The 15,147-nt window shown below is 42.5% G+C and overlaps 1 protein-coding gene and 1 long non-coding RNA gene across 6 annotated transcripts in view; one reads left to right on the forward strand and one right to left on the reverse strand.

The window, feature by feature from the left end:
• The window catches only part of PARVB (parvin beta), a 107,340-nt gene that overhangs the window by 31,558 nt on the left and 60,635 nt on the right, over window positions 1–15,147 (reverse strand). For all 5 annotated transcript variants that reach the window (XM_030539938.1, XM_030539956.1, XM_030539959.1 and 2 more), the window contains exons 5-7: window positions 9,918–10,058; window positions 8,253–8,368; window positions 1,268–1,326 (exon numbers count right to left, since the gene is read on the reverse strand). In XM_030539938.1, the coding sequence (XP_030395798.1) occupies window positions 1,268–1,326; window positions 8,253–8,368; window positions 9,918–10,058 (316 nt within the window). The remainder of the gene's footprint in view (window positions 1–1,267; window positions 1,327–8,252; window positions 8,369–9,917; window positions 10,059–15,147) is intronic.
• LOC115638366 lies at window positions 1,151–13,554 on the forward strand. The gene is made up of 3 exons (XR_003997430.1): window positions 1,151–1,161; window positions 1,348–1,354; window positions 13,387–13,554. It is a non-coding gene; the product is annotated as an uncharacterized LOC115638366 (long non-coding RNA).

A 15,147-nucleotide genomic window follows, 5' to 3' on the forward strand; every position in this document is an offset into this window, starting at 1 on the left:
AAATACTACACGTGAATCAAGTCCTCAGCTGGTGCAGTCAATGGAGCTATGCAGATTTACATAAGCTTAGAATCTGGCCCATCTATATGTATAGAAGAGTTTTGCGGGAGTTCTGTACAGGGTTGAGTTTTGTTGACTGTTATGGGTTTAGATTTGGAGCGGGAGGAGGTGTATTTCTAACTTGTGTCAGAGCACTTAGGATTTTAGATAGGTGTCTTATTTATTTAGATCTACACCATATAAAAATACACACAATTACATACACACACTAGCACCTTTCCCCCTAAAACAAAACATTTTACAAACTATATCCAGTACTACTGAACCGCAGCCACTCCAAGAAAGAAGACTGCCAAGCACACTGCACAAGCTGGAGGAAGGAGAGTAATTTTGGCCAAAGACACCATGGCAAACCTCCATTCCCCTTAAAAGGACCATAAGAGCTTTAATGTCTACACAGAAAAGCTGTACCCTCATTTCTGAAGGTTTCATCCAAAAGGACCCCCACAGAGCAAACCACCTGGTAGTCCACTTAGCTACAGAATGATAAAAGGTTGAGACATCTCTACAGGGAGCCTAGACACTGATGAGCTGGAGAGGGCTCATGTAAGCCCCTTGTTAACACTGCCTTTAGGCCCCACGATGGAGAGTCTGAGCTTTCATTTTTAGCCAAAGTGCATTTCTATCCCTTTTCCTTTGGGAGAACTGTAAAAACAGAATGCAATGTAGATCAGCTGCAAAGATTAAAGGGACTATGCTGCTGGGCTCCCACTGTGCAGCACGAGAATGGGGAAAACTTAGCACAAATCCTTCCCATGCTCTATTTTTATGTGAAAGCAGTTAGTAAATTTTGAGGAGGTGCCTCAAGGAAGCATCTTGCGGATCCTCCCCAAATTCCCTATACTGCTCTTTTAACAGTGTGGTGTAATAAGGATGGACAGAAATGGATTATACAGAGGGAGTAAAGGAGACAGCAAAAAATTGTTGCACAAAGATCATCAATGACATATTAGGGTAAAGCTAAAATCATTTGTTAAGGGAAAATATTTTTCCTTTGCAATGTATTTCCAGCAATAAAGTGGCTTCTGCATGAAAAATGTTGTGTATTAAGGGTTTCACAGAGTCAGTTAATCTGATAAAATGAAAGAGCATAAAAATTCTGTTTGAGTAATGATACACCATATATACTCCCTACGCTCCGCTCCTCCTCTCCCCCTCCACTCTGCCCACACACACTCACGCTTCCCTCTAAGGATTTTCTGCTTACTCTGTCGTGGTTGTGAGTTCCTCTGTAACGTGAGCTGTCTGGAGAAGGCCTTCCCGTTTCTGGAAACCAAGATATAAAAGTTAGAAAGTGGAACTGTAATGGAGGAAGAATTCATAAACGTTCTGCAGCATCCCGCTCCCATAAGCATCCCAAAGGAGAGCACACATTTTATCTAGCTTTTAAAATTAAGTTTCTGTAGAGATAGGGCAAGGCGACTGACACAAGGGGTTACGATTTAGCACAGTGGCATTTATCAGACTGACAGCCAAATGAATGCTTAGGAGGCATATATCTGCAGCCTATAAATTCACTGGCAAGTCTCCTCAGGCGACAGGAGTCTAAATTCTGCCTGGATCACAAATTAGAGAGAGAGTTTATCAATTCCATCTGAAGTCCCCAGTGGATATTTGTTCATGACACAAACATCAACAAATGGTTTAAATGAGTTGGCAGACCCCAGAGCAGTCTGAGGCTGGGATAACAAGGGTTGTTACCAGAGGTCAGGGTTGAGGAGCACTGGCAGAGCTACCAGTGTGTGAGGGAAGTTTGCCCAGCACAGGAATTTAAATGTGGTTGATTCAGTCTCTCTCTTTCAGGAGTAACAAATTCACTGAGGAATTGTCCGGCAGGGGGGAAGACTGACTATTTTATAATGGAAGTTATTTCCCTTTTACTGGACTTTTCAGGATGATTTTCTGCATGTCTAAGATCTGCTCCGCCCTACAGAGAGATAGTGCGTGGTGAGACCCAGTTACAAAACAGGTTTCCCCAGACTCTGTTCAAACATGGCCTTTATGCTGTAGATGAGACCAAGCTGTGCTTTAAGCATATTCCTGTGCCATGTTGGAGCCTTGGGGACACATTTTGTTGCTGTAATTGGGTCCTCCCATATGGTAGTTTTCTAACTCAATGCAGAGCCAGTGTTTTTACTAACTTACTTACAGTCATAACTTGCCCTTCCACTGACTACATAGGTACCCTACAAAATTAAGGGATACATCATTTCCCCTCTGAAGGAAGAGAATTTTTTTCCTCTTCTTTCTCTCACAGCTTTAGATGCTGTCTTAAAGAGCTCAGATCCCAGCAGCTGACTTCCAAGCGAGTCTTGTCAAATTGACTTATGACTTGGTTAACTCAGACTGCTGCTTCAGGACTAACTCTAATTCTGATATCCGCGGCAAACCACCCCCAGGCGTGAAACCCTCCTATTCCTCCCATGCCCTCTCATTCATTCTTGACAGTTGAACCACAAACATCAACAAGAAATGGTTAACAAGAACAGCAATGAAAAGAGGCACCCCTTTCTGAAGCATTTCGTTTAACCCAAGAGCCATTGCAGGAATTCCTTCCTGTCACACCTTCTTCACAAAACAAGAACAGATCTGCTGTTTCTAGTGAACCAGCGAGCCTGGCCTGGAGCAATGCTGGAAGCAGCTGTTATCTCCTGTCATTTGCTGTCATGCCTCCTCTCTAGGGCCTGGCCCTGTACTGTACTGAGGGTACCTGTCCCACTGTGTCTAAAGAACGCATCAAATCCACCTCATGAATACATCTGATTCTGCACCCACCAGGTGGCCAAAGGATTACTGCCTGGATGGTCTAATAATGTAAGATGGGATGACCATGACCACAGGGATGGACAAATAAGGAAGTCTGAGTGAGTGCCAACACTAAGTGACAAGCAACTACTGCCTTGTTTCCATCCCATCATTCCCCTGCTCTGCTTCCTAGATTGGCTTCTGCAGCCTTCAGCCACCTTACAGCCCAGAGGCAGGAAGCAATAGCTGTGAGTGAATGAATTCAGAAAGTAAAGCTGGTGAATAATGGGTCTTAAATGTTAAAAAGGAAGAACAGAAGTGAATCCTGCTCCTGGGTTGGCTGGAAACAGTCACTGCAGGAAAAAATGCTGATTTTTAGGAGCTGAGCATGCTGGTCCTACAGCAGTCTTGGCACCTAGTCCCGTGGACCTGGCCAGCCCAGGCACAAGTGATCAAGGTTTGGTCCTAACCCTTTACATTGCAGTCACGGAATAGACTTATTTTTCCATGAACACCACATACCTTCCTCACCTCCGGCCTCTGACTTGGAACTCCAGCTGTTGGAGGCAGGGCCGGCTCCAGGCATTTGCCCAGCAAACAGGTGCTTGGGGCGGCCACAGGGAAGGGGCAGCACACCCGGCTATTCGGCGGCAGGTCCCTCATTCCCTCTCAGAGTGAAGGACCTGCGGCCAAATTGCCGCCAAAGACTGAAGTGGCAGCGGTAGAGCTACAGATCACGACCGCAGCCTTTTTTTTTTGCTGCTTGGGGCAGCAAAAACCCTGGAGCCAGCCTTGGTTGGAGGATTATCTCAGATATACCCCTAAAAACCTTTTAGTACCACTGAGGCCAGATGTGCTGCACATTTGTAACATTAAGTGGACTAAGGGAGAGACAGACTCCGTCTAGGTAAGCCTTGAATATAATCCCACAGACACTATGCATAATGGACTTCAGCACTGCCATTATGATGATTTATGAATAAGTCTTTCTATAGTCTCCTGATTTAAAATATTTCTCTATTATAAAAAATTAACTGATGTGAATTTATCTTTCAAATGAAAGTTAAAACTCGAGAGGGGGGAAGTCAGCTGGGAGCAAAGCCTCAGGATTTTCAGTTCTCTGCTTTAGGCAGGTACATCAAGGATTTCCTCTTTTTGAGAGGGACAGTGCTGAACAACTCATATTAAAGCTGTTCAGCAGGTGCAACCTTAGCCCAGCTAACTCAGTATCCAAGGCAGCTACTTACAGAGCTGTACAAAACACCAAGTTAACTTGAGCTCAAGACTTCATGAGTAACTGTAAAAGTCAGATTGTCATGCTAAAAATAGTTTATATTTCATACACAAAGCATTTTAAAAAAGAAACAAAATACCACCACTGGTCAATTTCAAGAGGCAATTAATACTGATTTTGCAACAACCCACCCTGAAGCTGACACACTGCCATCTTGTGGAGTCTGTCATTATACAGTTATTAAGTAGCAAGTGTATGTTTATGCTGTACTAATCTCTCTTATGTGAAATATATTTCTTGCTATGTGTGGTACAGAGATTATAGTTCTTCCTGCAAAGGGAGAGAAAGCAGAAAGACCTCTTTTAAACATAAACTTGCATTCTGCGTATACTGTGCAGCATGCACTCAAAAGACTACGAGGTATAAACCCAGATCAAATTGCACAGTTTTTCCAGATCGTACATGTCCCCACCTTTAACTGAATAATTGAATCCAGTGAGCACAGGAAAGCATTAGCCTTTCTCCTCAAATCCAAATCATTTTAAAGAAATGGTAGAAAGGGCATTACATCTTTCAGGACCTGCATAGACTACTTCCTTCCACCTGCAGCATGATGCTATGATAAATTTGTTTTATTTCATTGGGTAGGCTCATAGAAACCAGAGGAGGAAAAGACCTACTAGATCACTGAGTGGCTACCAGGTTATTTGTTGTTAATATTTAGCACTACTGTAGGGTTTTCACCCATAGATCAAAGTGCTTCATCAATGTGGACATATTATCCCCATCTAAAAGCTGAGGACACTGAGAAATAAGGAAGGTAAGACAGGATTTTCAGAGGCACTGACTTCAGTTGTAGCTGTGAGTGCTCAGCATCTCAGGAAAAAAAGTCACATAGCAAAAGCCAGGAACAGAACCCAGTTTCCTGAATCCTAGTCCCACGCTTTATACATTTGACCACACTCTCTCCCTAGGGAAGCGACTGCAGGTTTACCTTGCAGACTTCTGAACCAGCCATGTAAATGCCGGGAAGCCTACTCTAATCCACCCCACTCACACATTTAGCCTTAAACAAGGCAAAACACTTCTTTAAGGGATCACACATCCCTAAGACACCAGACACCAATGACTACATTTACCCATAGCTGTGTCTGCATCAGGGGTTGTGCAGCATAGCCATGTTGGCTAGGAGGTGTGTTTTTTTCACACCTCTGACCGACATTGCTATTCTGACAAAAAAAAATCTGTCAAGGAGACCTGGCCTAAATCAATTTAAAGCTGATTTAGAATTCCAAAGCGGACATACTGAGGCCAGGTCTAAACTACAAAGTTCTGCTAGGCCAGGTCTAAACTACAAAGTTCTGCTAGCACACCTAAGTTGGTTGGGGTGTGAAAAAAAAATCCTATAGCCACTTATCTCTATACCAGCTAATCCCCCAGTGTAGATGCAGCTATATCAACAAAAGGGGGCTTCTGTTGACATAGCTAATATGGTTTGGGGAGGGGATGTTACTATGCCAACAGAAAAATTCCTTCTGTTGCTGTAAGATGTGTCTACACTATACCAGCAAGGCATTTGTAGTGTAGAAAAGACCTCAAACAAATAAGGCTTATGCTGGTAAATTACCAAACTAAGCCAAGCCAATTTTAAGCAAGGGTTAAACCAGTTTAACTGAGTCTACATTAGGAGTTTGCACGAGCTGAACAAAATCAAGGTAAGACTTTTTTTCTAAAGGGTAAAAATGTCAAAAGTGCCTAAGTGATTTAGGAGTCTAAGTCCCACTGACTGTCACTTCTCACATCTTTTCTTAAATGAGGACCAAATTCTGCAGATGCTTATATACTGCAATCACTTTCCATGACGTTGAGTGATCGCCTTGAATGCACATAAAAGTGTTTGTAGGATTGGGGCGGGGCCATCTATTATCCTATTTCTATAGCACCTTGTCTAATGGGGCCCTGATCGCGACTGGAGCCTCTAGGCAATACAATGCTCACAATACATTATTATTAATATGTATTATTTAAAATGTTATCAATGCTGATACAGGCTTTAAAAACCGACATACGTTATTGAACTGGTATATATTTCCTTAAGACTGAATCACATACAAGTTCAACTACAAATATTTTGCACCTTATTCAAAACTCTTAAAATACAGGATAATATACTGTATTTTAAAATACTATAGGACAGTAACATCAGGATAGTAAATGTAAAGAAATTTCTCAGTGATATGACATACATAGTGCGCACATGTACATACAGGCAAGTCTCATCTTACGCGCATTTAACATGCATGAATTCAGCTTTGCATGGTCAGCAAAAAAAGAGAGAGAGAGAGAGAGAGAGAGAGAAAAATAATTTGAATATTGTACCTGTAGTGTGGGCGATTCCGCCTGCCATTACACTCAATGTAATTTTGACTATACACGAATTTTCGCTTTATGCGCTGACAGCGGAACGTAACCCCAGCATAAGATGAGACTTGCCTGTGTACACATCCTCTTGTCCCTCCGAGCTAGGAGTGTGCAGACACATGCTAGCTTGGTTCAAACTAGGATTGTACTTGGGAGACTAGCCTGAGCCAGCACCAATGCTGCAATATCCATGCTGCTGGGGGGTGGGGGGGCAGCAATGTTAAAGCGCTGCTGCTGCAAAGGACTCTGCGGTGCCTTAATGTCCCTGCCCCTTTTGCCTCCCCTGGCCACTGACAGCCGGGGAGGGGGGAGCAAAGGGAGCAGCTGCCCTGGGGCCAACGATTTAAAAGGGCCTGGGGCTCCAGATGCCACTGCCACTATTGCAGCAACGGCATCCGGAGCTCCAGGCCCTTTAAATCAACACATAAGCCCCAGGCGGCATGGGCCAAGGGCTGGCTGGGGGATGCTGACCCCCTAACCCATCCCTTCTAGGGGCCAGAGCCACCGCCCTCCTGGCCCCCCGTACCAGTAAGTGTCCTCAGTTACTTTCACCCCTGCTGCTGAGCAGAGCTAACATGATCTGTCTACCTAGGCTGGGAGGCATGCTCCCAGCTGCAGCGAAGACATACCTTAAGCATTCCAGCTGGCAGCCTGAAAAACGTCAGTGTTTAAATTAAACCAAACTGTATGTCTTATCTGTCATTGTCTAATTTCATTTTACAAGAATAATCTGTGGTTGCAGAGCAGAGGCCTGGGACTCAGTTCCACTACACCATGTATCATCTCATTCCTGAAATGAATCCCACTACAGCAGGGGTGACCTCACACTGCTACTGCCAAATCTACAGTCAATGCTGGCAGCCGTGCATACATTATAACTGCATAGGCCATCACACTGGACATTTAAAGCAGGACATGAGAAAGCAGCCAGCCACAAGGCTTGGATTGGTAGGACAGTAGCTGTTAGGAAACCTGGGTTCAGGTCCCATTTTGGGGCTTTTGCAGCTTCATCGGCCAGAGGGAACCACGTGATTTGGGAAGAGTGAATGAGTTATGATGGAAATTGAGACAAAACACAAAAAGAGTGAGAATGCCCTGTGAGTAGCAAAATGCTGTCTGTGGACCAAGAGAAATGGGCAAAAAAGCCAGGATCAGGCAGCAAAGACAGAAATGTTTAGAGCAATAGATTAGAAGTCAGGGTTCCTTGGGTCTAACCCATCTCCCTAATCGAGCAGAGCAAACAGAGGAACGGAGCTGTGAACGACCATGATCAAGGTCAAAATGCAGAACCAAAGGAACCAGAGTGTTACAAGTGACATGATGAACTGGTCTCCGGGAAACACAACAGCCTTCAAAATAAGAGATTCTAAACCTCTCCCCAGATCCTGGTGTTGTTTCTGTTTGAATGGTTCCCTCTTCAATGAGCAGGAGGTAACAATGATTTACCTTTAGTAAAAAGCCAACAAATGGAGCTCTCTGACATGCAAATTCCATTACGCACTATTAATTTTTTTCTATGACATCAGCAACTGGAGGCCCCAACCATTATTAGGGATATATTGTTTTAGGTACCTTGTGAACACATCATAAAAGATTGTAAGATTCATAGATTCCAAAGCTAGAAGGGAACACTGTGATCATCCACTCCGGCCTCCTGAATACCACAGGGGAGGGATTAGCTAAATAACGAAGACAAAGATGGTGGGGGAGGGGTTGCAGCACATACGCAGAGTGATCAGGGTAATGGATGGCAGCCATTATGACACAACTATACTTGGGAGTTCATACTTACCCTTACAACTACCACTTGCACAGAAACGTGCTCAGGAAGTCGGATGGGAGCCCGGAAATGCATGGCCAAAGCTACCAGAAGGTGGAGAATGGAAATTAGGTTCTTGCCATGGATTGCTGAAGTAAAAAACACAAGTCAAAAACAGATTTTAAATAACCGGCCTTTTGAGGGGTGGAAAAAAGGTTGAAAAACTGTATTGGTTAGCAAGGCAACACTTTAGTCCTGTCACATAATGATCTCAAAATAATTTTTCAAACATTAAGAATTCAATTAACCTGTGTCCACTGGATAAATATTATCCCCACTTTACAGATATGGTAACGGGGGGAAACGATTGTCTAAAGGCACAAAATATGTCAAAAGTAGAGCCAAGTACTGAAACCAGACCAGTGTCCCGATCATCCCTCTCTTCAGGGAAAAGTAAAGGACCTGAGGGAGCATATTACATGTACTAACTGCGTACAGTAGTAATTTAGGTGTGCGCACAGCCTTAGACCTACAGCTGACTGTATCAACAAAGCAGTGAATATTCATAAAACTCACCACAGAAGTACAAAATTGCATTAGCTATTAAAGTGAATTAGCATATCTCCTTGAGCAAGTTCAGATGTGCTCAATTGTATTAAATCAGATCTATACTTGAGAATGTCCACCCTGAATACATCTGTAGCAAAATTACACAGGCTACGGTGTACCTGCTTATAAGCCACATTAAGATGGTTCACTCCCTGGGTGGAAACACATCACAAATTTTTTTGTAGATAAAGGGGCACACTTTAAAGGGATGTTCTTTCTGCTTACTCCATCAGAAATAGTGCCTCTAAACAGGTTTCAGAGTGATAGCCGTGTTAGTCCGTATCAGCAAAAACAACAAGGAGTCCTTGCTGCTTTACCAAGTGGGGGGGTCAGTGCTAACGAGCCAATTCAATTAAGGTTGAAGTGGGCTAGTCTCAACAGTTGACAAGAAGGGAGGAAAAATCACTTTTGTAGTGCTAATGAGTTCAATGTAATCAAGGTGGCGCATTTCAAACAGTTGATAAGAAGGTGCGAGTATCAGCAGGGGCGAAATTAGTTTTTGCATCTTTTCATATGCAGTGTATTTATACCTCTCTACTATATTTTCCATTTCATGCATCTGATGAAGTGGGTTATAGCCCACAAAAGCTTATGCCCAAATACATTTGTTAGTCTCTAAGGTGCCACAAGGACTCCTCGTTGTTTTTGTCTCTAAACAGGACATCCTAGAATGAATGAACGGGTCCAAGCTCTCAAGTCTGTATCTTGAGAGGCTAACAGGTTTCTCAGATCTATAGAGATTCAGCAAAACAATGTTTTAATGATAATATATGCTTAAAGAAATGACACACTTGAAGAAGTCCAGTTATGACATATCCCTCCTTATCTGAAGGAGATCAAACCAGAACAATAGAGGTAGGAGGATGTATGTTATAATCTCAACCTTCTCATTCTATGTATACAGCCTACACATATACATTACCATTAATAGTCTGTAAAAACACTGAATCACAGAATATGTGATCAAGTTATTGGTTACAAGGATGGATGCTGCATTTCTGAAATGGGCAGCAGAAAATAATTTCCTCTGCATCCATGAACATGACACAGTCTCACTTCAAAGCAGACTTTTTTGCACATGCCACTTACAGTCGACATTCCATTTGATTGTCCAGCCATGGGGTCGAAGTAAATCATGGACAGCTTCCAGAACTGTCTGCAGCTTTTGTTTCTGACCAATTTCAGACTGCGTCACTTCTGCCACATTCAGTTTACGGTCAGCCAGCTTTTCTGCATACAAACAAACAAGCAAAGCAGGACTTGTTAGACAAGCATAAGGAAGAGCACAGGACTCCTGGGTTCTAATCCCTAGATCTGCCAGCTTGGACAAGTAACCCACCTGTGAAATGGGAATATTTACCTTCCAAACTTCACAGTGATGTTTTCCAGTAACTTCAGTGTTTGGTAAGACACAGAGATCCTTGGCTAGTAGTATTTTTGAAGTGTTACATTATAATAATTTTCACAAGGGTACAACAAAAATTTAGCCATTGCACCTTCCTTTTTCCTCCCCTATAGTTAAATGAGTTCAACACAGTAAGGCCTTGTCTGCACAAGAAAGTTGCACCATTTTGACTAAAGCTCTGATTTTGTTAAACTGGTGCAAATGCTGTGTGGACACTCTTATTTTGGTTGAAATCTGAGTTATTTCAGTTAAATGAAGTCAATTAAGAGTTGGTTTAAGCTAAATCTAAGGCTATGGCTACACTCAAGAGCTTACAGCAGTACAGCTGTACTGATGCAGCTGAACCATTGTATGCTCTCTAGTGTAGCCGCACTATGCCAATGGGAGAGAGCTCTCCATCGACTTAATTAATCCACTTGCAACGAGCAGCAGTAGCTATGTCAGTGGGAGAAGCTCCGCTCTCACAGCACTGTCCTCATCGGCACTTAGGTCAGTGTAACTTGCGTCGCTCGGGGGGTGGCTTATTCTCACCCCTGAGTGACATAAGTTATACCAACATAACTGACAGTGTAGACAAAACCTAAGTAGACCAACTCTTAAACCAAAATAAGCATTCGCACAGAGGTTTATACTGATTTAACTAAGTTGGTTTAAAAATAGATTTAAGTCAAACTGATATAACTTTCTCATATAGACAAGGCCTAAGTTGATTGGTTGTTTTTTTGTCTTGTTTTGTTTTTTTTACAGTGGACAAGGCACAGCAAGTTTTGGTAAAAATCACAGATATTCCTAAAATTTGGGATTCCTCAATAGTTCATCTGAACTATTCTTCCAGAACCACACACTAGTGTTTCTCCTTTCCCCTTACCCCTCTCCCCATCAAGCCAATGAACTTGGAGGTGAGCTGCCTCTATCTACTTTTTCTCAAACTGGTGGGGGCGAGGCAAGGAGACCAAGTTGTCCTCCAATAGGCTGTACAGCAAAAGGTACCTCCTCTTCTCTTCCTCAGGCCAGGGGAAGAATGGCCAAGCTCACTACGCTCTTGGGGGTGGAAGCCCAGTGCCTTTACTTCACTTGATACCCAGCTAGAACATGTTTTGGGGGGGGGGAAGCCCTACATCCAACAGAAGTGAATTTTTTGTCAGACACTTCATTGTTACTGGTCATCTTTTAGTGCACAAGTTAGGGTTTGGGTGTATTGACAGCCCAGCAAATAGGGATTTTGCTAATCCTTCATGCTGACACTATGTATATGTAGAACTGATAAATGAAATTGATTTTAATTGTTCATTTTATTAATGTAACTTCTGTTCACCATTCACACTTGCCTACACTGTAACTTCTGTTCCATATTGTAATTCAAACCCCATTTTAAAACACTCACTCCATTTTGTAAAAGCTTCCTCCAACCTTCATTTTTGCAAACTCTGCTGTAATCTTATTAGTTTAGTTTAGATGTGTGAATGAGGTATGTATGAATGATGGAATCAGCCTCCAGCCCCAGCCTGTCCTGATGAGATAAAGTTCAAATACCAATGGCTGAAGACCTAGACAACAGCCCTAAACAAAGGAAGAAGCATCCACCCTAAAAAGAAAAGGACAACAGAACAACAGAAGGAAGATCAAAGCCAGGTTCAAGGCTGAAAGTCACGCCTGCAATTAATGGGTGATCAATCTAAACCCAGAGGCAGCGTGACACAGCAAGACCTATAGACTTTGAATCCAAACTAAAAGCCTATAAAAAAGAAGGGTGAGATGAGAACCTCTGGGTAACTTTCTGCTGCCAACATGGAAGGACATCAGTGCCTGCCCAACAGAGATCCAGCTTGTCCTTGTGCCCAGCTTTCCTGGCCAGTTAGCTGCCACAAGCTACGAACCCAAGCTACAAAATCAAGCCATGAACTTAAGCTATCTTCAGGACTGGTAACTATGCAGCAGCTGCAGAACGCCTGATGAATGTGGGTGCGTGTGTGTGAATGTGTGTGTGTGTGTGTGTGTGTACAGGTATTAGGTATAATGTGAATGTGAATGTGTGTGTGTGTGTGTGTGTGTGTGTGTGTGTGTGTGTGTGTGTGTGTGTGTGTGTGTGTAGGTAATAGGTATAATGTGTGTGTATAAGAATTAAGATATTAGTTATTAGTCATAAATTGTTATCATAATAAATGTGGCATCTTTGCCTTGTCCCCTTTAATAAGATCCTGCTGGTTTTTATTGGTCTAATATAATTGGTACAACATATATCATGGCATCCCAGTGGCACTACTTATCATCTTGATCAAATTCTGCAAAGGAGGCACAGCCTCTAAATAAATCTGTCACCTATTGGCTAATCTGCCACTTTGGGGGGCTTCAGAATTCTCCAGATGACAAGTTTCTGATTTTCACCTGTCATACGTCCTCTAAGGAATCTGAATTCTGTTATTAAATCTCGGAGCACCTTTTACGTGAATGAAACAATAACAATCAAGTGGTGCAAGAGAATGAAGGAACCTACTTTATGAGCCTCTTGTGCATGCAAAAGGGGGAAATGAAGGGTCAACTTTGCTCACATATTGTGAGACCCCAAGCAAAAGAAGCCTGTCCAGCACCACATACTTTATTGCCTCTTGCTGTGTCACTAGCACAAGAAGACATTTAGCCTCAATAATGCAATGGCTATGGCTAAAGCAGTCAAGAAGCCTTGACTAGAGCACGAGATGGAGCCCAGTTGTGATGACTGGTTCTCCTGTGAAGAAAAGGAAGGGCTGCATGGCAGAAGCTCCTCCATTTTAAGTCAGGCATTCTGCTTCTTTGTGCTCTAGAAAAGTTGATTACAGAAAGCTACCTTTAATAGAAGAAATGGAGTCTGGTCAATTAGGAGACAAAAAAAATTGTAACTATTTTATATCAATCTCTGTGACAATGTTCCTCACAAAAACAAGTGTCCATATATGACATGCTGGGAAAAGGATGTGGATAGACAAATTACTCCAGAGGAACAGGGGTTGATGTGGAAAAAAGAGAACCAGCAACCTCAGTCTGTAGCACTAAAAAAGAAAAAAAATTCTTTAAAATACTGTTTCATTGGCCCCAACCATACAAACACTGAGACCACGTCAAAAAATAGAGAGAGATTGAATGGGGGGAAATGTTGGAGAAACTGTGGCGAACAAGGAGATTTCATGCATATATGGTGGACATGTCCAGTCATTAGAGAATATTGGGATGCAATTTGTAACCAAATATCACAAATGGTTGGATATTCATTTCCAAATGGATCCTTTGGTAAGCCTCCTGGGGCTTCTTAGGGGAAATGGTCACACAAACATTGGCACTGGAACTAAGGGTGCTGGGGCTGCTGCCACACCCCAGGGGTTGAAGTGGTTTCCATTATGTACAGGGTTTGCAGTTTGGTTCTATGGCTCTCAGCACCCCCACTGTACAAATTGTTCCAGCACCCCTGAGGAAATGAAGAATTAATCTCTCATCTGCTAGTAGCTGCTTGGCTATTGGTAGCCTCTCATTGGAAAAAGAAAAATAGACCAACCACTGAGGAATGGTTCCAAAAAATAAATAGAGAGGAGAGAGAGAGAGAGGGGGGGAGAGAGAGAGAGAGAGAAGGCTGTGGTTATGGAAAAACTGACACACCGATTACATACCCAGAAAAGACACTTAGATATTGGGTTACTTTTTATTCAGTACTCAAAGTTCACCTGCAAAAAGAAAAAAAGCCCCTAGCACAACTATCCAATTTTTTTTTTTAATGTTAACCTTTGAGAGAGATACCTGGTCTCTTAACTATATGAGCATAGAGATTTCACTCTATTTCATAAAGTCACTAGAAACATAGATATTGTAATGATGGTCACTCTGTAACATGGTAACACCCTGTTAGATAGAAAGAGCTGGTGACTATATTCCTGGATAATGTCTCTTTACACAAAAGCTAATTGTTGTAATGTTTTTTTGTTTCTGACATTTACAAGGCAAGGATCTTTAAGCTTGTTAAAACTTCCAAAATAAATAGTTCAAAATTTATTTTAAAAGCTCTCCTCCCATTTTACTGAGCTCCTTCAAGCTGTGTTTTGAGGCGTTTTCATTGCACAATAAAGCCATTATTGTTAATCAGTGTTAAAAAGATTTTGTGAACATTTACCGGAACACTGTGGGGCTCTAAGTGTCACATGGGGGAAATTCAGCAAGCAGCATCCATGAGGGCTAATGAAATTAGCATAATTGAAACCCCTCACTCCAGCCCCTCTAGATCACTGACAATGGTCCATGAGTAGTCGCTCTCAATCTGTGGGTCACAAGAATTAAGGAAACTATGAGCCTGTTTCTCTAGCATGTCTCCGATCGTCTATTACTTGAAGCTCCAAGGCTTTGTCTACACTATCACTTTTGTTGGTAAAACTTTTGTCAATCAGGGGTGTGAAAAAAAAAACACACCCAGGACCAACACAAAGTTTCATCAACAAAAGCGCTGGTGTGGATAGTGCTATGTCGACAGGCAAAGAGCAGCTACACGGGAGACCTTACAGAGGCACAGCTGCAGCAGTACAGCAGTGCCACTATAAAGTCTGTAGCATAGACATTGCCTATGTCTCTCCATGAGATGCTTCTAGCTTATGAACCACTGCAATGATTCCTGCAGCACCTCCTTTGAGACACAAAGGATTTTGGGTAGAAGCTATTAGGGGAGAATGGTTGCAAATGGAGAAATGAAGGTGTAAGGGGGATGCCGAGTGATAGCTAGAATAACAATTTACTTAATCTACTTATTGACTGAAGATCCTCTCTCCCCTAAACCCAAGACACGTGTAAGGGCACAGTGTGTGTACTCCACTCATGCCACATTGTACAGATTTAATTTTTGAAAGAGCATGCCCTCTGACCGGAAAGATGAACCATTATAATTTATTAAATGGATTGCTG

Source organism: Gopherus evgoodei, chromosome 1 (assembly GCF_007399415.2).
Source record: "Gopherus evgoodei ecotype Sinaloan lineage chromosome 1, rGopEvg1_v1.p, whole genome shotgun sequence".
Classification (NCBI taxonomy): Eukaryota; Metazoa; Chordata; order Testudines; family Testudinidae; genus Gopherus; species Gopherus evgoodei.